Raw genomic sequence first — 21,936 nt, 5'->3', positions numbered from 1 at the left:
TGCTTAATAGTAGGGGATTATCAGACACCCACACCTACGGGCCCCGCTGTAGGGGCCACACCTGCACCCAATCCATAAAGGAAAGAGAAAGTCCTTATCTCTGGCTTATCGGAGGCACGGGCTGCGCTTTATGGCTGCGCAGATAAAGGGCAATAGAACAAACTTACCCTTTGTAACCAGGGCAACGCTGTAGTACATTGTGGCACACAGGGGGTTAATCATTAGCCCGTTACTTGGAGTATATTTATCATGCGGTGTAAAAAGGAAGAGAGAAGCAATACCGGTGATGTTGCCCAGGGCAACCAATCAGCAATTAGATTTCAACAGAAAACCAAAGCAAAGCATCTGATTGGCAGCTATGAACAATATATGTTTTACTCCCCTTTTTACACAGCGTGATAAATATACCCCTTGTGTCTGTTCTTAAAGACGTAGTTCACCTTTTAGGGGCTTATTTAATAACCCGACCAGAAAAAAAACAACCGCTTTTAGCTTTCAAATGGGGGTCGCTGACCCTGGCAGGCAATAAAAAAACAACTTATTGCTCTGTGAGGCTCCAGTTTTATTGTTATTGTTACTTTTTATTCCTTATCTCTCTATTCAGTCCCTCCCTCTATTCATATTCCAATGTCTCACTCACACCATGGCTTGGTTGCTAAGGTAATTTGGGCCCAAGCAACCAGATAGCTAATGAACAAAAAGCAAAATCATTCAAAAAACGCCCATAATAAAAAATGAAGACCAATTGCAAATTGTTTCAGAATATTACTCTCTACATCATACTAAAAGTTTTAAGATTTAAGGTTGTGCCACAGGATTCCAAGATGCCCATGCTGGTTCTTCAGATATTTTACCAGTAGCCACAAGGGCTGGTCTTCCTTCCTGCTGGACCACTTGTAGCCCAAAAGCCTGAGAATGCATGAGAGGGTAACACCCCAGCGGAAGGCAAATACAAGGGCAAGAACCAGCCAATAAACAATGAGAGCTCTAGAAAGCTCAGAATCCAAAGGCCAACAGAAACCACTGCAATGGGAAGAGCAGCAGATCAGGTTCTGATGGAATCTCAGAGACTTTGTTCCTTTCAGGAGATGAAATCCTGTTGCTGGAAGTCTCTCAAGGTGCCATTGTTGTACCAGAGCTGCCAGTAATAGGCCGGGACTTTGTACTGAGTCCGGTCCTGATCCAGCTCATTGCATAGATTTCATGCTCTGTGTGTTCCGCTGGCACCTTGGGTTATGGGAGGTGAAAGTACAAGTCATGGGCTGAAGATCATAAATTCTATTGCTCGTTAATGATTAGTGCAGAACATTCACCTCTCATTGTGGTGGTGGAACAAATGTGCCTTGGTTTCTCTTCCTCTTGTCCCCGAATCAACCCCTAGTGGGGCAGGGACTGATGGGAATGATGGACACACTGGGTAGGTTGCTGGGTAATGTGTTAGTGCCACAAGGGGCAAAAGGCAGAGAAGTACCATCTGATAGCTGGGGAGATGGACAACCTGTAAATGAGGAGAGAAGTACCATCTGATAGCTGGGGAGATGGACAACCTGTTAATGTGGAGAGACGTACCATCTGATAGCTGGGGAGATGGACAACCTGTTAATGTGGAGAGAAGTACCATCTGATAGCTGGGGTGATGGACAACCTGTAAATGAGGAGAGAAGTACCATCTGATAGCTGGGGTGATGGACAACCTGTAATTGAGGAGAGAAGTATCATCTGATAGCTGGGGAGATGGACAACCTGTAAATGAGGAGAGAAGTACCATCTGATAACTGGGGAGATGGACAACCTGTAAATGAGGAGAGAAGTACCATCTGATTACTGGGGAGATGGACAACCTGTAAATGAGGAGAGAAGTACCATCTGATAGCTGGGGAGATGGACAACCTGTAAATGAGGAGAGAAGTACCATCTGATAGCTGGGGAGATGGACAACCTGTAAATGAGGAGAGAAGTACCATCTGATAGCTGGGGAGATGGACAACCTGTAATTGAGGAGAGAAGTATCATCTGATAGCTGGGGAGATGGACAATCTGTAAATGAGGAGAGAAGTACCATCTGATAGCTGGGGAGATGGACAACCTGTAAATGAGGAGAGAAGTACCATCTGATAGCTGGGGAGATGGACAACCAGTAAATGAGGAGAGAAGTACCATCTGATAGCTGGGGAGATGGACAACCTGTAATTGAGGAGAGAAGTATCATCTGATAGCTGGGGAGATGGACAATCTGTAAATGAGGAGAGAAGTACCATCTGATAGCTGGGGAGATGGGCAACCAATAAATTAGGAGAGAAGTACCATCTGATAGCTGGGGAGATGGACAACCTGTAAATGAGGAGAGAAGTACAATCTGATAGCTGGGGAGATGGGCAACCTGTAAATGAGGAGAGAAGTACCATCTGATAGCTGGGGAGATGGACAACCTGTAAATGAGGAGAGAAGTACCATCTGATAGCTGGGGAGATGGACAACCTGTAAATGAGGAGAGAAGTACAATCTGATAGCTGGGGAGATGGACAACCTGTAAATGAGGAGAGAAGTACAATCTGATAGCTGGGGAGATGGACAACCAGTTAATGAGGAGATAAGTACCATCTGATAGCTGGGGAGATGGACAACCAGTTAATGAGGAGAGAAGTAACATCTGATAGCTGGGGAGATGGACAACCAGTTAATGAGGAGAGAAGTATCATCTGATAGCTGGGGAGATGGACAACCAGTTAATGAGGAGAGAAGTATCATCTGATAGCTGGGGAGATGGACAACCTGTAAATGAGGAGAGAAGTACAATCTGATAGCTGGGGAGATGGACAACCTGTAAATGAGGAGAGAAGTACCATCTGATAGCTGGGGAGATGGACAATCTATATGAGGAGAGAAGTACCATCTGATAGCTGGGGAGATGGACAACCTGTAAATGAGGAGAGAAGTATCATCTGATAACTGGGGAGATGGACAACCTGTAAATGAGGAGAGAAGTACCATCTGATAGCTGGGGAGATGGACAATCTATATGAGGAGAGAAGTACCATCTGATAGCTGGGGAGATGGACAACCTGTAAATGAGGAGAGAAGTAACATCTGATAGCTGGGGAGATGGACAATCTGTAAATGAGGAGAGAATACCATCTGATAACTGGGGAGATGGACAACCAGTAAATGAGGAGAGAAGTATCATCTGATAGCTGGGGAGATGGACAACCTGTAAATGAGGAGAGAAGTACCATCTGATAGCTGGGGAGATGGACAATCTATATGAGGAGAGAAGTACTGTCTGATAGCTGGGAAGGGGTGTTGAACAACCTATATATGGGGAGAGAAGTACCATCTGAGAGCTGGGGGGGGGGGGGGGTAGGACAACCTATACTTGGGGAGAGAAGTACCATCTAAGAGCTGGGGAGGACAACCTATACATGGGGAGAGAATTACCCTCTGAGAGCTGGGCAGGGGGGAAGTACCATCTGAGAGCTGGGGGGGGGAGGACAACCTATACATGGGGAGAGAAGTACCATCTGAGAGCTGAGGGGGGGGTAGGACAACCTATACTTGGGGAGAGAAGTACCATCTAAGAGCTGGGGAGGACAACCTATACATGGGGAGAGAATTACCCTCTGAGAGCTGGGCAGGGGGGAAGTACCATCTGAGAGCTGGGGGGGGAGGACAACCTATACATGGGGAGAGAAGTACCATCTGAGAGCCGGGCGGGGGGAAGTACCATCTGAGAGCTGGGCGGGGGGGGGGAAGTACCATCTGAGAGCTGGGGGGGGGGGAGGACAACCTATACATGGGGAGAGAAGTACCATCTGAGAGCTGGGTGGGGGGGGAAGTACCATCTGAGAGCTGGGCGGGGGGGGAAGTACCATCTGAGAGCTGGGTGGGGGGGAAGTACCATCTGAGAGCTGGGCGGGGGGGGGAAGTACCATCTGAGAGCTGGGCGGGGGGGGGAAGTACCATCTGAGAGCTGGGCGGGGGGGGAAGTACCATCTGAGAGCTGGGTGGGGGGGAAGTACCATCTGAGAGCTGGGTGGGGGGGAAGTACCATCTGAGAGCTGGGCGGGGGGGGAAGTACCATCTGAGAGCTGGGGCGGGGGGGGAAGTACCATCTGAGAGCTGGGCGGGGGGGAAGTACCATCTGAGAGCTGGGTGGGGGGGAAGTACCATCTGAGAGCTGGGGGGGTGGGGAGCACACCCTATACATGGGGAGAGAAGTACCATCTGAGAGCTGGGGGGGTGGGGAGCACACCCTATACATGGGGAGAGAAGTACCATCTGAGAGCTGGGGGGGTGGGGAGCACACCCTATACATGGGGAGAGAAGTACCATCTGAGAGCTGGGGGGGTGGGGAGCACACCCTATACATGGGGAGAGAAGTACCATCTGAGAGCTGGGGGGGTGGGGAGCACACCCTATACATGGGGAGAGAAGTACCATCTGAGAGCTGGGGGGGTGGGGAGCACACCCTATACATGGGGAGAGAAGTCCCACCATCAGTGGTTGGCAGATGTTTGCAGTACAGGCCACAACTGGAGGTTGAGTTTTTGGCCAGGGCCCCTCATAGTTATAACCAGATTACAGATATAGAGACCATTGCCGTTTCAGCCAATCAGCTTAAATATAAGTCTCAACTCAAGACTTCTACTGAACCAGTCAAGGAAAGTTTGAACAAATTTCTATGGGTTTTTGGACCCTGTCACCCTTTAGACTGTAAGCTCTTGTGCGCAGGTCCCTCTGCTCCTACTCTTACTCTCTACCCTTCTATGTGAATAAATGACGATGTTTATGTGTAATTACAGTTTTGCTAATGAGAGTGAACTTCCCCTTTAAGTCTCAGTTCCCCGGGAAACTTGTGTTTCTAATTAGTTCTAATTGTGTTTCCTGGGATTGGCCGAAACCTCTGCAAGTCGTTAAGTTCCTGAAAGCTTTGTAACTTAATCTATTTGTTCAGGGCGTCCAATAGGGATCCAGCGAGTAGGAAGAGCCCAGATTGGACTTTTTATTTCAGAGCGCCCTCTTGTGGCCTTTGCTGTAACTTCACCCTGAGTGTAAAGCAACTTTGCAACATTAAACACTGAACTAAAGGCAAAGTAAAACCTCTGAAGGGCGGGGCCACCAGGGGGAAGAGGGGATGCGGTTGGGCGGGGCCCAGTGAATTCTGATTTAGAAGGGGGAAGATTATGCTGATTGCACCTATAAATTACCCAATTTACGCAACCTCCGCAATTTAAGTTAATTTTTAGAATCTTCTAGAATGTACTATTGAATGCAATTGGTCTGCATTATTTATTTTATTATAGTTGTTGAATTATTTCTCTTCTCCTTATTTTTAGCTTTCAAATGGGGGTCACTGACCCCGGCAACCAAAGATTTATTGCTCTGTGAGCTGCCAATGTTGTTATTGTTACTTTTTATTCCTTATCTTTCTATTCAGCCCCTCCTCTATTCATATACCTGTCTCTCGTTCAGGTCACTGCATGGTTGCTAAGGTAAAAAAGACCCTAGCAACCAGATAGCAACTGAAATTCCAAAGTGGAGAGCTGCGGAACAAAGAGCTAAATAACTGCAAAAGTGCAAAAAATAAAACACGAAGACCAATTGCAACTCAAACTCGAGTTATGGTTCAAACGTCCGGTATTTATTAATCGGAAAACTCGAATGTAGAACTTCGCCATCGGTTGCGAGTTGCTATAGAAGCCAATGGGTGTTGCCCCGGGAAAAGTCGAGCCGTATGGGGCAGATTTATTAAAACTCCATCATTTCTCATTTTTTTTTAATTGTCAAATTTGACTTAACTCCCGAGTGTCTGATATTTACTAAAGAAAAAGTTGCGAAGGAAAAGTTGTAAAAAAACAGGATTTGGGGTTCGGCCAAACCAAACATGATGGATTTGGTGCATCCCCAGCAGTAACCCATGGCAACCAATCAAACTGTTGCGTTGATTGTTGTACCTGCCGCTGTCTGGATAAAAGCCAGTCACGGATTGGTTGCTATGGGTTACTGCCCAGCGTTGATAAATGAGCCCCAGTTCCCTTGGGTCCTCGGCTGAACCTTAGCGTGTCACGCTCCTCATCTCCAGGTCCAAGAGGTGGAAACTAATTAGTTCTGCTAATATTTTCCTTCTTGGAACCTCCTCCAATCAGATTAGCCGTTTAAATAAACACCCAAATATATTTGCTCAAATGATTAACTCCGTGACACCTGGCACATATCCCTCTTATATAAAATTATATATCTATGGGAGGAACGTGGCTTGGAAATAGGAACTGAAATGTTCTGACTGCCCTTACAGTAAGGAACCCCTTCCTATGCTGATGGTGAGATCCCCTTTCCTCCCCAGCCCCAATGAATCACTCATTCCCCCTCTCTTGGTAGGGAACCCCATAACCTGACTGCCCTTACAGTAAGGAACCCCTTCCTATGCTGATGGTGAGATCCCCTTCCCTCCCCACCTCCAATGAATCACTCATTCCCCCTCTCTGGGTAGGGAACCCCATAACCTGACTGCCCTTACAGTAAGGAACCCCTTCCTATGCTGATGGTGAGATCCCCTTTCCTCCCCACCCCCAATGTATCACTCATTCCCCCTCTCTTGGTAGGGAACCCCATAACCTGACTGCCCTTACATTAAGGAACCCCTTCCTATGCTGATGGTGAGATCCCCTTTCCTCGCCCCCCCCCCAATGTATCACTCATTCCTCCTCTCTTGGTAGGGAACCCCCATAACCTGACTGCCCTTACAGTAAGGAACCCCTTCCTATGCTGATGGTGAGATCTCCTTTCCTCCCCCCCCAATGTATCACTCATTCCCCCTCTCTTGGTAAGGAACCCCATAACCTGACTGCCCTTACAGTAAGGAACCCCTTCCTATGCTGATGGTGAGATCCCCTTTCCTCCCCCCACCCCCAATGTATCACTCATTCCCCCTCTCTTGGTAGGGAACCCCATAACCTGACTGCCCTTACAGTAAGGAACCCCTTCCTATGCTGATGGTGAGATCCCCTTTCCTCCCCCCACCCCCAATGTATCACTCATTCCCCTCTCTTGGTAGGGAACCCCATAACCTGACTGCCCTTACAGTAAGGAGCCCCTTCCTATGCTGATGGTGAGATCCCCTTTCCTCCCCACCCCCAATGTATCACTCATTCCCCCTCTCTTGGTAGGGAATCACATAACCTGACTGCCCTTACAGTAAGGAACCCCTTCCTATGCTGATGGTGAGATCCCCTTTCCTCCCCCCACCCCCAATGTATCACTCATTCCCCCTCTCTTGGTAGGGAATCACATAACCTGACTGCCCATACAGTAAGGAGCCCCTTCCTATGCTGATGGTGAGATCCCCTTTCCTCCCCCCACCCCCAATGTATCACTCATTCCCCCTCTCTTGGTAGGGAACCCCATAACCTGACTGCCCTTACAGTAAGGAACCCCTTCCTATGCTGATGGTGAGATCCCCTTTCCTCCCCCCACCCCCAATGTATCACTCATTCCCCCTCTCTTGGTAGGGAACCCCCATAACCTGACTGCCCTTACAGTAAGGAGCCCCTTCCTATGCTGATGGTGAGATCCCCTTTCCTCCCCCCACCCCCAATGTATCACTCATTCCCCCTCTCTTGGTAGGGAACCCCATAACCTGACTGCCCTTACAGTAAGGAGCCCCTTCCTATGCTGATGGTGAGATCCCCTTTCCTCCCCCCACCCCCAATGTATCACTCATTCCCCCTCTCTTGGTAGGGAACCCCATAACCTGACTGCCCTTACAGTAAGGAACCCCTTCCTATGCTGATGGTGAGATCCCCTTTCCTCCCCCCACCCCCAATGTATCACTCATTCCCCCTCTCTTGGGTAGGGAACCCCATAACCTGACTGCCCTTACAGTAAGGAACCCCTTCCTATGCTGATGGTGAGATCCCCTTTCCTCCCCACCCCCAATGTATCACTCATTCCCCCTCTCTTGGTAGGGAACCCATAACCTGACTGCCCTTACAGTAAGGAACCCCTTCCTATGCTGATGGTGAGATCCCCTTTCCTCCCCCCACCCCCAATGTATCACTCATTCCCCCTCTCTTGGTAGGGAACCCCATAACCTGACTGCCCTTACAGTAAGGAACCCCTTCCTATGCTGATGGTGAGATCCCCTTTCCTCCCCACCCCCAATGTATCACTCATTCCCCCTCTCTTGGTAGGGAACCCCATAACCTGACTGCCCTTACAGTAAGGAACCCCTTCCTATGCTGATGGTGAGATCCCCTTTCCTCCCCACCCCCAATGAATCACTCATTCCCCCTCTCTTGGTAGGGAACCCCATAACCTGACTGCCCTTCCCAGCTGCCCCTGCCTGTACCTGGATAGGACCCCATAGTGACCCCCTGAGCCGACAGGATGGGGCTGGGCTATAAGTCAGTATATTGGCTGCCCTATACACACACAGACCTGCTTTATCACCCCAGGAGTAAATAAGGGATTATGGGGAGTAGAATGTGGTGTTTTTGTTAGGGAACAAGGAGGCTCCAGGTGAGTTCGGCTGATAAGAAGCTGAAATGACTCCGTATAAAACCAGGGATAAATTTAGAAGCAAATTCTTGGGGATAAAATATTGATCTTATTCCTTCCCGCTGTTTAGTCATTATTGACTTAATAATCTGCACCGTATCTCCCAGATCTGGGTATCTAGGGCTCGCAGTAATAAGCGCCAGCCTTCCCTTTGTTCCCATGCAGATGAATGGCACTCTATATATATAAAGGCTGGTATTGCCCTCCCCGGGGCACTTCTCTCTGCGAGGTTCAGGGACGAGGGATCAGACGAGCAGGTAAGTTACAGAATATCTATATTCATATTTCATGTTCTAAGTAATGAATATGTTGGATTATTGATTGACAGCCTGGAGCAGGGACCCATTAGACCCAAAGGGTTGTGCCAACTCTCTCCTTATGAAAGGATAGTTAGGATATAGGGTCAACACTTCCAGGGATCTTGCCCCCTTGGGAGTCTTCCAATTGTTCATGAGAGGAGAACCCTAGGTGAGATGTTCCACCAAGTCCCAGCTTTGGGAAGATCTGACTGATATGTTCCTGAGTTGTTGGCTCCATCAGCTGTCAGAGGCAAAGGTCTCCCATCCTTGGACCTCCTTGTGGTGGAGGGTGAAACTCATGTTCCCCAAGGGAAGTCTCCAGTGATCTTGCCCTCTTGGGAGTCTTCCAGTTGTTCATGAGTACCCATGGAGTCTAGTGAGTTTCAGAGAGATGTATGTGAGGAGAACCCTAGGTGAGATGTTCCACCAAGTCCCAGCTTTGGGAAGAACTAAATTATATGTTCCTGTGTTGTTGGCTCCATAGTGGATCTTTAGCAGTTGGAGGCAAAGGTCTCGCATCCTTGGATCTCCTTGTGGTGGTGGGGGGGGGGGGGGGGAAACTCATGTTCCCCAAGGGAAGTCCCCAGGGATCTTGGCTTCTTGGGAGTCTTCCAGTTGTTCATGAGTACCCATGGAGTCTAGTGAGTTTCAGAGAGATGTGAGGACCCCTAGGTGAGATGTTCCACCAACATCTCCTTGAGACTGAGTTGTTGGCTCCATAGTGGATATTCAGCTGTTGGAGGCAAAGGTCTCCCATCCTTGGACCTCCTTGTGGTGGGGGGTGAAACTCATGTTCCCCAAGGGAAGTCCTACTAAGGGCACCTCTCTGCCTTTCCACTGATGGGTGTTGCTCAGCTTTCCTCCTCCTCCTAAAGATGAAGCCCCTGGGAACAGATATTGGGGGACAGTTATTAAACCTGTTGTCTAGTCTCCAACTGATTTCTTCTCATCTGACTTAATTCCCCCCAGAAAATGGGTCTCCTACTCGCTACTGCCCTTGCGTGCCTCTTGGCCTGTGCCGCAGCTCAGAACAACAATCCAAGTAAGTTGCACCGATAATCCCTTGGTTTCGGCCAAATGGCCAGGGTCGTTGGGTTTTACCTTTGGCTCAATAGCTCCTACTGACCATCTCTTTCCCTTTCCATTGCAGCGGAGAATTTGGCCCTTCGAGGTCGGGCGACTCAGTCCTCCACTTACTACAACTACGTTTTTGGATATTTGGCGTCGGCTATTAACGCCATCGATGGAAACATGGATTCCAACTTCTACCACGGTTCCTGTTCCTTCACCAACAACGACATGTCCCCCTGGTGGCGGGTGGATTTGCTGAAGTCCCATAAGATCTCCCAGATTGTGGTGACAAACAGGGGCGACTGCTGCGGAAATTTAATTGATGGGGCTCAGATTCTTGTTGGGGATTCCCTGGAAAATAATGGCAATAACAACCCCAGGTAAGGAATGGGCTCAGATTTGCCTCTTTTATATCTAATAACTCAGGGCAAGGAATGTTCTGGGCACACAATAAGCTGTAACCCCATACTGTACTGTCTAAGGGAAACATTATGGCACCTCCTACCCATATGTATAAATACAAATATACAGAGAAGGAATGTTCTGGGCACACAATAAGCTGTACCCCCATACTGTACTGTCTAAGGGAAACACTATGGCACCCCCTACCCATATGTATAAATACAAATATACAGAGAAGGAATGTTCTGGGCACACAATAAGCTGTACCCCCATACTGTACTGTCTAAGGGAAACACTATGGCACCCCCTACCCATATGTATAAATACAAATATACAGAGAAGGAATGTTCTGGGCACACAATAAGCTGTACCCCCATACTGTACTGTCTAAGGGAAACCCTATGGCACCTCCTACCCATATGTATAAATACAAATATACAGAGAAGGAATGTTCTGGGCACACAATAAGCTGTACCCCCATACTGTACTGTCTAAGGGAAACACTATGGCACCTCCTACCCATATGTATAAATACAAATATACAGAGAGGGAATGTTCTGGGCACACAATAAGCTGTACCCCCATACTGTACTGTCTAAGGGAAACACTATGGCACCCCCTACCCATATGTATAAATACAAATATACAGAGAGGGAATGTTCTGGGCACACAATAAGCTGTACCCCCATACTGTACTGTCTAAGGGAAACACTATGGCACCCCCTACCCATATGTATAAATACAAATATACAGAGAGGGAATGTTCTGGGCACACAATAAGCTGTACCCCCATACTGTACTGTCTAAGGGAAACACTATGGCACCCCCTACCCATATGTATAAATACAAATATACAGAGAAGGAATGTTCTGGGCACACAATAAGCTGTACCCCCATACTGTACTGTCTAAGGGAAACACTATGGCACCCCCTACCCATATGTATAAATACAAATATACAGAGAAGGAATGTTCTGGGCACACAATAAGCTGTACCCCCATACTGTACTGTCTAAGGGAAACACTATGGCACCCCCTACCCATTTTTTTTCTCCCTACAGCTGCTCGGAGATCAATTACTTGCCCAATGGAGGGACCCAGACCTTTGAGTGCAACGGGATGGCCGGCCGCTATGTTAACATTATTATCCCGGGGAAGGAGACGTATCTCACTCTGTGCGAGGTGCAAGTTTTCGGGGTACCGGTATCCAAGAAGCCTCCCTGTTCATAACGTTCCCCCAGCTGTTACTAAACTACACCTCCCAGCATTCCTAGCAGCTCCCTTGATTCTGACGGCCTTGTACTGATGCTGTGATTCATATTAACCAGAATGAAAAGAAAGAAAATGATCAATAAAGTTCAATAAATAAATCCTGTCTCATTGCTGTTATTATATCATTTGCTCAGTGAATAACAGGGTGTCATGATGATTTTTGGGGGATGAGGGGTTCAAACCAATGGTCAGATATAAAAACATACGGAGACCTTTATGGTAAAATGTAATAAAAAGCTGCACCAGATCTAGTAACCCATAGCAACCAATTAGATGTTTTCAAACAGGTACATAATCCTGTCCAGGTCTAGTAACCCATAGCAACCTATTAGATGTTTTCAAACAGGTACATAATCCTGACCAGGTCTAGTATCCCATAGCAACCAATTAGATGTTTTCAAACAGGCGCATAATCCTGACCAGGCCTAGTATCCCATAGCAACCAATTAGATGTTTTCAAACAGGTGCATAATCCTGACCAGGTCTAGTATCCCATAGCAACCAATTAGATGTTTTCAAACAGGTACATAATCCTGACCAGGTCTAGTATCCCATAGCAACCACTGGCGTAAATGCTACAGGCTGGTTGGTTGCTATGGGATACTAGACCTGGTCAGGAATATGCATTTATATAAAATTGAACAGAACTGGGGAATTGATCACAAACGGACTGCTCCCATGATTCACTGGGGCCCCAGGGCGTATATATAGTCTCATTGGAGTCCCAAAGTTAAGAATATAACTGGTTATGTACTGTAAGGAGCAAAGTTTGCCACCTTTCTTATCACCTTTAGCAACCAATCAGCAAGTAGTATTTACTGGTTTGAAAGCAAACGTCTCATTGGTTGCTAGGGGTTACTGCCCATGGGCAAACATTATGCCTTTAATTAGATATGGGACTTTGGAGTTTAGGACCAGGGCATACGGTCCAAGATCTGCCCCCTCTGTTGTCTGGAGGGTAAATCTCTAAAAGATAATTGGCCCCACTGAGAATCTCCCAAAGTGACTTTGACCATTAGACAATAAAATGTCCATACTGTGTGCAACTGGGGGTCCAGTGTACCAACCTATCAGCACCAAAGGAAGAATGATATGGCCACCCTGTACAGCAACACTGGGGGATCCCCCCATTGGTTAGCAGTGCACCCCAAGAAAAAAAGTGGGGGTTCCATTTGTCTCTTGACAGGACCATCCCTGGACCTCCATTTTCTGAATATTTGCTTTTAACCCTTACACTCAGCTGCCCTCCTTAACCCCCTGCCTGTGTCCTAAATCCTTGTTGGGGGGAATAGGCATGGGGCAGTTGTGAAGGGCAAACATTGCACCTCCAGCCACGGAAACAGCACCAGATTGAAAGATGGGGCGACTCTAGGCCACTTCCCCCACGCCTCCCTCTCTTAGCCCCCCCACTGGCTCGCCCACCCCCACCCACTTGCCCAACCCACTTGCCCCACCCACTTTCCCAACCTTCACTTTCTCCCCGCAGATCCCCCTATCTCCAGACCTTTTGGTCAAAATCTCCCACCCAGACCCCCTTAGGCCCAGGCCTTTGTGTCCCGCTGAAAGGGCTTCTGGGAAGAGCAGGGGCTTGTGGGATAGCAGCTACAGTGGGCGCAATCAGCCATTTGCTTATTGATTGGCCCATAATCCTCTACCAGTTGCACCCAGGGCATTAATAACAGAGGCCCAGGATCTCAGATCGCTGCGTCTGGGACCCCTGCAGTTACCCTACAGTTTAACCGTTACCCCCAAAATACACTACTATACCATTACATGTTACTAAACTTTATTTTCTGCTATACTTTTTATTATCAATTTTTTAATTGTACCAATGAGAAATAGAACATTTCTAGCAGAATAAAGGGAAAGTTCACCATTAATATCCCATTATATTCTAGAAGGACCTATTCCAACCAACTTTTCAATTCCCCCCTCATGTATTCCTATTTATGTTTTTTTTAACTATTTGCCTTTCTATTCTGCCGTTGACTGACACTAAAAATCCTGTTTGGTTGCTAGGAGTCACTGACCCCGGCAACCAAAAAAAACCAGGCTGAACGACTGAGAGAGTTCCCAAAAAATAACCCAAAAACACACGAAAAAGGTGAAAAATGAAGAATGGAAGAGAGTTCATTCAAGGTGAAATTCCCCATTAAGTCCATAATCAGTGATACGGGGCATTTACAGTTGCCTGCCCTTTAGAAACAAAAGTTCTGCCCTGGGTAAGGCAACATTAAATATTGGCCCGATCCCATTGTGCTGATTAGTCACTATTGGTTTAATAATCCCCCTCCTATGTTGGATATCTAAACAAGGCTCTGAATGGTATCACAGGAGGTCCCACCCATGCCACAAATGGTCACGTTTAGGGTGAGGGAGTTCCAGAACCGCTCCATCCTATAAAGCCTTGGATTGCACTTTCCCCGTTCAGGTTTCCTGGGTGAGGTGCAGGGAGTTGAGGTCGGGACGATACAGGGAACCCGGAGCAAAGTCTGGAAAGAAATCCGTGCCGTGAGTTTTATGGTCTCTCTCTCTTCTGCCCTTTAATGGTCAGGAAACCAGTAGATCCAATTAGAGGTCCTATTTGGCTTAGTGACTGGTACCGACATAGGTCCACTATTTCCCATGTTATTCCCATTTGCCCTTCATGGCTGAAGAGCCAAAGAGCCGAACCAGACCAGTCAGGCTACTCATTGCTGTGCCAACGCTAGTGGGTATGTGCCCCATGGAGATTCCCTGGGCAGCCTACAGGCATATGAATTTGACTCCAACCCTACAATGGTCAGTGAGAGAAGAAGACTTATCTTGGGCATGCTAGGTTTCAAATGATTTAATTTCTAAAACAAAGCCCTGGGGCCCTCACTGTTTCATTAGTTCTTTGTTAATATGGAAAGCATGATAGATCCAACAGGAGAAACCTCTGCTTGCAGCTTAGAATTGTGCCTTCATGGCCCTGGCCAGTAGATCCAATTGTTTCATTAGTTCTTTGTTAATATGGAAAGCACGATAGATCCAACAGGAGAAACCTCTGCCTGCAGCTTAGAATTGTGCCTTTATGGCCCTGGCCAGTAGATTCAATTAGAGGTCCTATTTGTCTTAATGACTGATACCAACATAGGTCCACTATTTCCCATGTTATTCCTATTTGCCCTTCATGGCTAAAGAGCCAAAGAGCCGAACCAGACCAGTCAGGCTACTCGGTGCTGCCCAATGCCAGTGGGTATGTGCCCCATGGAAATTCCCTAGGCAGCCTACAGGTATATGAACTTGACTCCAACCCTACAATGGTCAGTGAGAGAAGAAGACTTATCTTGGGCATGCTAGGATTCAAGGACAAGTTTCCATAAAAATGACTTTTAATTTCTAAAAAAAAAAAAAAAGCCTGGGGCCCTCATTGTTTCATTAGTTCTTTGTTAATATGGAAAGTATGATAGATCCAACAGGAGAAACCTCTGCCTGTAGCTTAGAATTGTGCCTTCGTGGCCCTGGCCAGTAGATCCAATTAGAGGTCCTATTTGTCTTAATGACTGGTACCAACATGGGTCCACTATTTCCCATGTTATTCCTATTTGCCCTTCATGGCTAAAGAGCCAAAGAGCTGAACCAGACCAGTTAGGCTACTCAGTGCTGCCCAATGCCAGTGGGCATGTGCCCCATGGAAATTCCCTAGGCAGCCTACAGGCATATGAACTTGACTCCAACCCTACAATGGTCAGTGAGAGAAGAAGACATATCTTGGGCATGCTAGGTATCAAATCACTTTTAATTTCTAAAAAAAAAAGCCCTGGGGCCCTCACTGTTTTATTAGTTAATATGGAAAGCATGATAGATCCAACAGGAGAAACCTCTGCCTGCAGCTTAGAATTGTGCCTTTATGGCCCTGGCCAGTAGATCCAATTAGAGGTCCTATTTGTCTTAATGACTGATACCAACATAGGTCCACTATTTCCTATGTTATTCCTATTTGCCCTTCATGGCTAAAGAGCCAAAGAGCCAACCAGACCAGTCAGGCTACTCGTTGCTGTGCCAATGCCAGTGGGTATGTGCCCCATGGAAATTCCCTAGGCAGCCTACAGGTGTATGAACTTGACTCCAACCCTACAATGGTCAGTGAGAGAAGAAGACTTATCTTGGGCATGCTAGGATTCAAGGACAAGTTTCCTCACTGTTTCATTAGTTCTTTGTTAATATGGAAAGCATGATAGATCCAACAGGAGAAACCTCTGCCTGCAGCTTAGAAATGTGCCTTTGTGGCCCTGGCAAATACATGATATTTTTAACCTTGTCCTGATCCATTTCACTTCACCAGATAAAGATGAGTTGTACAGAGCTGCAACTCTATCAATTCCAGACTTTTCCACCAAACCAGTAGCCAACTCCACTGATGGAAAATATCTTTAAGTACATAGGGTCATCCCTTTGCCCACTAAATAATCAGAATAGGTCCATCAAACCCAAGTTAATTCTTTGGCCACAAAACGTTACCCAGGCCTGTTCATGACCTCTAGGAACCCTGTAGGAACATTGGGCTTCCAAAGACCACCTCCAAAGAAGAGCTTTGATCTTCTGCCTCCAGTTCTGTACCAGTGCCCATTCAGAATGGGTGTGAGAATAAGTTACAGGTTAGAGGCCACATATTTGGTGCTCTGAGAATTATCCACATTTTGCTCATTTTCTCTTTTACAGAACATGGTGTTTCTACTCACCGTCGCCTTCTTGTGCATCACATCGGGTGTCCTGGCTCAGAGCAATAACTACAATGGGCAGGGTAAGTTGTGCCACCGGTATTCCCCGGCCCTCCCAGTTGGCTGCCCTTTCCCTGAACCCCTCCCACTTCATTTCCAATTCTGTGCTTATCTGTGCTGCCTGCTGATTAGGCACGGACGCTTGCTTACAGCCAATGGGTTGTGCCAAGTAAGTGTAACATAGTAACATAGTAAGTTAGGTTGAAAAAAGACATCCGTCCATCACGTTCAACAATAATGCCTATATATAACCTGCCTAACTGCCAGTTGATCCAGAGGAAGGCGAAAACCCCATCTAAACATAGTAACATAGTAAGTTAGGTTGAAAAAAGATGTACGTCCATCACGTTCAACCCTAATGCCTATATATAACCTGCCTAACTGCCAGCTGATCCAGAGGAAGGCGAAAACCCCATCTGAACATAGTAACATAGTAAGTTAGGTTGAAAAAAGACGTACGTCCATCATGTTCAACCCTAATGCCTATATATAACCTGCCTAACTGCCAGCTGATCCAGAGGAAGGCGAAAACCCCATCTGAACATAGTAACATAGTAAGTTAGGTTGAAAAAAGACACACGTCCATCACGTTCAACCATAATGCCTATATATAACCTGCCTAACTGCCAGTTGATCCCGAGGAAGGCGAAAACCCAATCTGAACATATTAACATAGTAAGTTAGGTTGAAAAAAGACGCACGTCCATCACGTTCAACAATAATGCCTATATATAACCTGCCTAACTGCCAGCTGATCCCGAGGAAGGCGAAAACCCCATCTGAACATAGTAACATAGTAAGTTAGGTTGAAAAAAGACACACGTCCATCACGTTCAACCATAATGCCTATATATAACCTGCCTAACTGCCAGCTGATCCAGAGGAAAGCGAAAAACCCTGTCTGAACATAGTAACATAGTAAGTTAGTTTGAAAAAAGACATACGTCCATCAAGTTCAGCCATAATGCCTATATATAACCTGCCTAACTGCCAGCTGATCCAAAGGAAGGTGAAAAACCCCATCTGAAGCCTCTCTAATTTGCCACAGATGGGGAAAAAATTCCTTTCTTGCTCCAAGATGGCAGAAATTAAATATAACCTGCCTGGGGTTCAGAATAAGGAAAGTCTTACTTGACCATTGGGTTTGGAAAGAGATTTATGTGTTAATATTTAGAGCTTAGTATCATAAATAATAGAAGTCTTAACTGATTTTCACGGGACCACGGATAAGCCACAATCCTGACTTCCGACTTTATCTTCTGACCACAGGTGAGAATTTGGCGCTCCAAGGCCGGGCCACTCAGTCTTCTGTATACTACGATTATGTTTATGGATATTTGGCGATGGCTATCAACGCCATTGATGGAAACATGGATCCCAACTTCCAACATGGATCCTGTTCCTACACCAACAACGAAATGTCCCCCTGGTGGCGGCTGGATTTACTGGACTCCTATCAGATATCCCAGGTGGTGGTGACAAACAGGGGCGACTGCTGCGGAGATTTAATCAACGGAGCTCAGATCCTCGTTGGGGATTCGATGGAAAACAATGGCAATAACAATCCCAGGTGAGCAAACCATGATACCTTCAAATCTACGATAGGATTCTAGATATGAGTAGGAACCTACAGGTGCAGTGGGGGTTTGTGTCAGGTAGAAGACGAAGTAATGTCCTGTCCTGGGGGGTGAAATGTCCCAGTAGCTCAGATTACTCTGCACAGTTGGGAGGGGGAGTGAATGCTGATGGGAGGGGGAGGAGGAGAAGGGAAGAGAGGATCAAACCGAGCAGACTCGTGCCGTGCCCTGAAGGATAATTCTGAGAGAAGGAAGTCTGATTCCGAAGAACATGTGACACAAAAGAAGAAAATAAATCCTGTGTTTCTTTTGATAGAGGACTCAGCGTTTCTGCTTATGGCTGTATATACATAGACCTTTTTTGATAAAGCTACTTAGTTTTAACTTTTCCTTCTCCATCAGTGCTTTTAGCACAAGGACCACTCAGAGGTGCTTCTCTTGGAATCTTTCTATCCCAGAGTCTATCCGCTTGATTCCCTTTGCTGCTGGATGGAAACTGACCCTTCCGCTTTCCTTGGTGGAGCCTCTTGCTCCTCTGTCACTCCTAGAGTGAGTTATGAAGGAGCTTGTCCCTCCATTAGTTAGTCTTATCTACATGGAGGTCTTCTCCTACTGGGGCCTTCTGTCTCCAGCACCATCTTCCTCCTCCAGCAAGTGGAGTCTGAAGAGGATGAACTCAGAGATCCCCATGATTTTATGGGCTAGGGAACCTACCTGATATCCCTGAACAACAGGCAGGTAGGGTTGGCCATTGTTTCACGGGTATAGCCAATAGAATACCAGCTAAGGCCGGGGGTGGTATTACAAATTTACCAGCAATGTATTTCTCCTCCATACTGACCTAATCCACTTAATTCCATGCCTCAGGATGCTGCTCCCTTGATGATTAAACTCCACCCCCTGTGATATCATTGCCACACCCCTTTTTACACCCACCCCCTATCTGCTTTCCTTGGTGGAGCCTCTTGCTCCTCTGTCACTCCTAAAGTGAGTTATGTAGGAGCTTGTCCCTCCATTAGTTAGTCTTATCTACATGGAGGTCTTTTCCTACTGGGGCCTTCTGCCTCCAGCACCATCTTCCTCCTCCAGCAAGTGGAGTCTGAAGAGGATGAACTCAGAGATCCCCTTGATTTTATGGACTAGGGAACCCCCTGATATCCCTGAACAACAGGCAGGTAGGGTTGCCACCTGGCCATTATTTCATGGGTATAGCCAGTAAAATACCAGCTATGAACTTGGCCCCAGCCCACCTCTGATTCACCCCAACCTGCCCCTTTCTCTCCTTCATACTCACCTAATCCACTTCATTCCATGTGGATGTGGCTCCCTTCATGATTAAACTCCACCCCCTGTGACATCATTGCCACACCCCTTTGTAAACCCACCCCCTATCTGGCTGGTAAAGTTTCTAGAAAATGAAGGCAACCCTACAGGTAGGCCATGTCTAACCTATGAATTGTGATCTCCTCTTCTATGTACCTAAAGATGTCAAGATGTCCCTTACGCCACTTTATATCACTATTGCCCCAGGGGCACTGTAATTAACACCTTCCTTCCCATTTCTCTGCAGCTGCGCAGAAATCTTTTCCATGCAGAACGGAGAGACCCAAGCCTTCGAGTGCAATGGGATGGTCGGCCGCTTCGTCAACATCATTCTCCCGGGGCAACAGCAGTATCTGACGCTGTGCGAGGTTCAGGTCTACGGGCAGCCGGTGACCAAGGGTTCTTCTTAAACATCAACATGAACGAAAAATAAAAATTAAACCAATAATAATAAAATTTGATATAAATCGATGAAAAAATCAGAAAATTAAAATTCCCAAAAACATTTATTCCAAGATGAACGGCTACAACGTAGGGATGGAACCACTACACCGGGTGTTCTTCTATCTTCTCCAGCCTTCCTCCCAAGGTCTTGCTGTACTACAACTCCCAGAATTCATGTAGATCCCTCCTCTGTGTAATGATATGTGTGATTGTTTTTGGAATCTGTTATTCATGGTGGAGAACCACGGCACATTAAAAAGGTCAAAATTGTTTTATTCCATATAATTGGTGAATAATTCATTACTTTGCTTTTCCTGGGGGTAATTAAGAACCTCCGTCCTGTCTATGCTGCCGCTGTATCTGATCGCCAAAGACTTCCCTACCACCCCCTAGTCCTACTGAAGTGTCATACTGCCTTCCAAAGAGCCATGGCGCCCCCTAAATTACATCTATGCTTCTCCTTTTATTTACTGAGCCCTCCCATCAGTACTTACACCCCCATGTCCTCAAAAATATAAAATAAACAAATCCAGAATATTTTGGGGTCTGGAGTTACTGGAAAGCAAGTAGGGTTGTGAGTAGATGGTGGTTGAGTTGACTGGGGGTCAAAAATGCCCAAATTTGTACTCAGCCATTCCAATGGCTGATGGCACCCTGACCCAGGGGGTTGGTGTGGAGCATCTCTGGTGCCATTGTTCTGTACATTTCTATGGCTGATGATACCATGACCCAGGGGGTTGGTGTGGATCATCTCTGGCGCCATTGTTCTGTACATAGAGGGGGATCCAGTAGACCTGTATGGGGCTCTGACGGGGCAGAAAAATAGGGGAAGGAGAACACCGACGGTAAAATAGGAAAATCCTAGATAATGAACCTGCAAAGGCCCAGGAGGTGACCCAAGTTCCTGTTAGATACCCAGACGCCTAGCCATACTAGCCCCCACTGGAAGGGTATTGTGAAGGTTCATCGCCAAAATCGGAAATTTCAGCTGGTGTCTCTTTAATGAAAGAAATTCTACACTAATAAATACTTCTTAGGTGTTGGTTGCTGACAAATATACACTCTAGCACAGGGGTGGGCGAGACGTTGATCGCGGTCCACCAGTCGATCCCCCCGTGGAGTTCTGGTGGGCCGCGTCTAAGCCTTGGGATGCGGAAGTGCGGTGCGTTTATTGGGTATGTGTACATACGCGGGCAGGAGTCAAAGGTCGATCGCCGGGGGAAAAGGTCTGGGCACCCCTTCTCTAGCAGTTATAGAACTCCGAGGGGGGAATTCACAAAAGTGGAGAGAGCCCTTTTTTGGAGTAAAAGTGGTGGAAAAACTGGTGGAAAACACTTTCTCCAGATTCACAATTCCGAAATTCCGACTCAACCGCCAGTTTACAGACACTTTTGTGAATTTGTCGTTTAAACGACATTTATACGACGTTTTAACGACATTTTTTCCCTTCATTTTCAAAATGGAGTAAAGCTCAGTGTAACTGTCAGATCAATTTTAAGCTCTTATGTTTTGTTTCACCCAGTCTCCATTTGCAACCTCTGGTAGGGGCCCCATTGGGGGATCAGTAACATATTAATGGGGATTAGCAGCCTATTGTTAGGGGGGCAAGTTTCTGTCTCACCCTAGAACAATAGGGCACCATTAACATAACAAGTAAAACACTGATTAAAAAAAGTTTAATTTATATCTTATATATAAAAAGTTTTCCCCTCCCATTTGCAGGATTATGGGAGTTTTAGCTCAATCAGTGAGGCAATAATAAAAATTCTGAGTGAATATATTGTAAACAATTTTATTAAAAGGAAAAGTAAAGCCTCCCAGGCAAATATTTAGTTTTAGCAGCAGTGCCCCCTCTTTAATCCCTTCACTGACATTGCTTTTCACAAAAGTGGAGACAGAGGTTTGTGAATTAGGTGGAAAATCCGACAAATCTATCTCCACTTTTATTGTGTCGGAATATCACCACTTTTGTGAATTCCCCCCTATGAGTCTGAATTACAAACAGAGCCATCTAGTGGTCAGCTCTGGTAATGCAACAGGAAGCAGATACTCTAGTACTGGGGGTACATCAGGGCACCGTTGGATATGCCGCTACTATGCGGGCACAAGAACTGATTTCATTGGTCAGACTGTTACAAAGTCCCTGTTATAGTTACACTGCACTGCATTCAATGCTTCTTTATCTGTGTTTTATATATAAAGGTTTTATTTATCTAAGTGTATTTGTATGTTATTTGCTAGGGGGACCCCC

The 21,936-nt window shown here is 46.6% G+C and overlaps 2 protein-coding genes across 2 annotated transcripts; both read left to right on the top strand.

Annotated features, from left to right (window-relative positions):
• The first annotated feature begins 8,585 nt into the window (after positions 1-8,585).
• On the top strand, positions 8,586-11,694 carry LOC116410804 (fucolectin-like). The gene is made up of 4 exons (XM_031901876.1): positions 8,586-8,810; positions 9,822-9,894; positions 10,003-10,303; positions 11,386-11,694. Exons 2-4 carry the CDS (start codon positions 9,825-9,827, stop codon positions 11,552-11,554), a joined length of 540 nt encoding a protein of 179 aa, XP_031757736.1. The 5' UTR covers positions 8,586-8,810; positions 9,822-9,824; the 3' UTR covers positions 11,555-11,694.
• Positions 11,695-14,003: 2,309 nt separating this feature from the next.
• On the top strand, positions 14,004-19,967 carry LOC100493885 (fucolectin). Its single transcript, XM_031901875.1, has 4 exons — positions 14,004-14,107; positions 16,283-16,364; positions 17,611-17,911; positions 19,489-19,967. The coding sequence occupies exons 2-4, from the start codon at positions 16,286-16,288 to the stop codon at positions 19,649-19,651; spliced, it is 543 nt and encodes a 180-aa protein (XP_031757735.1). The 5' UTR covers positions 14,004-14,107; positions 16,283-16,285; the 3' UTR covers positions 19,652-19,967.
• The last annotated feature ends 1,969 nt before the right edge of the window (positions 19,968-21,936 follow it).

The sequence above is a fragment of the Xenopus tropicalis genome, chromosome 5 (genome assembly GCF_000004195.4).
Source record: "Xenopus tropicalis strain Nigerian chromosome 5, UCB_Xtro_10.0, whole genome shotgun sequence".
NCBI classification, from domain to species: Eukaryota; Metazoa; Chordata; class Amphibia; order Anura; family Pipidae; genus Xenopus; species Xenopus tropicalis.
This window is presented reverse-complemented; position numbering and strand designations above follow the sequence as displayed.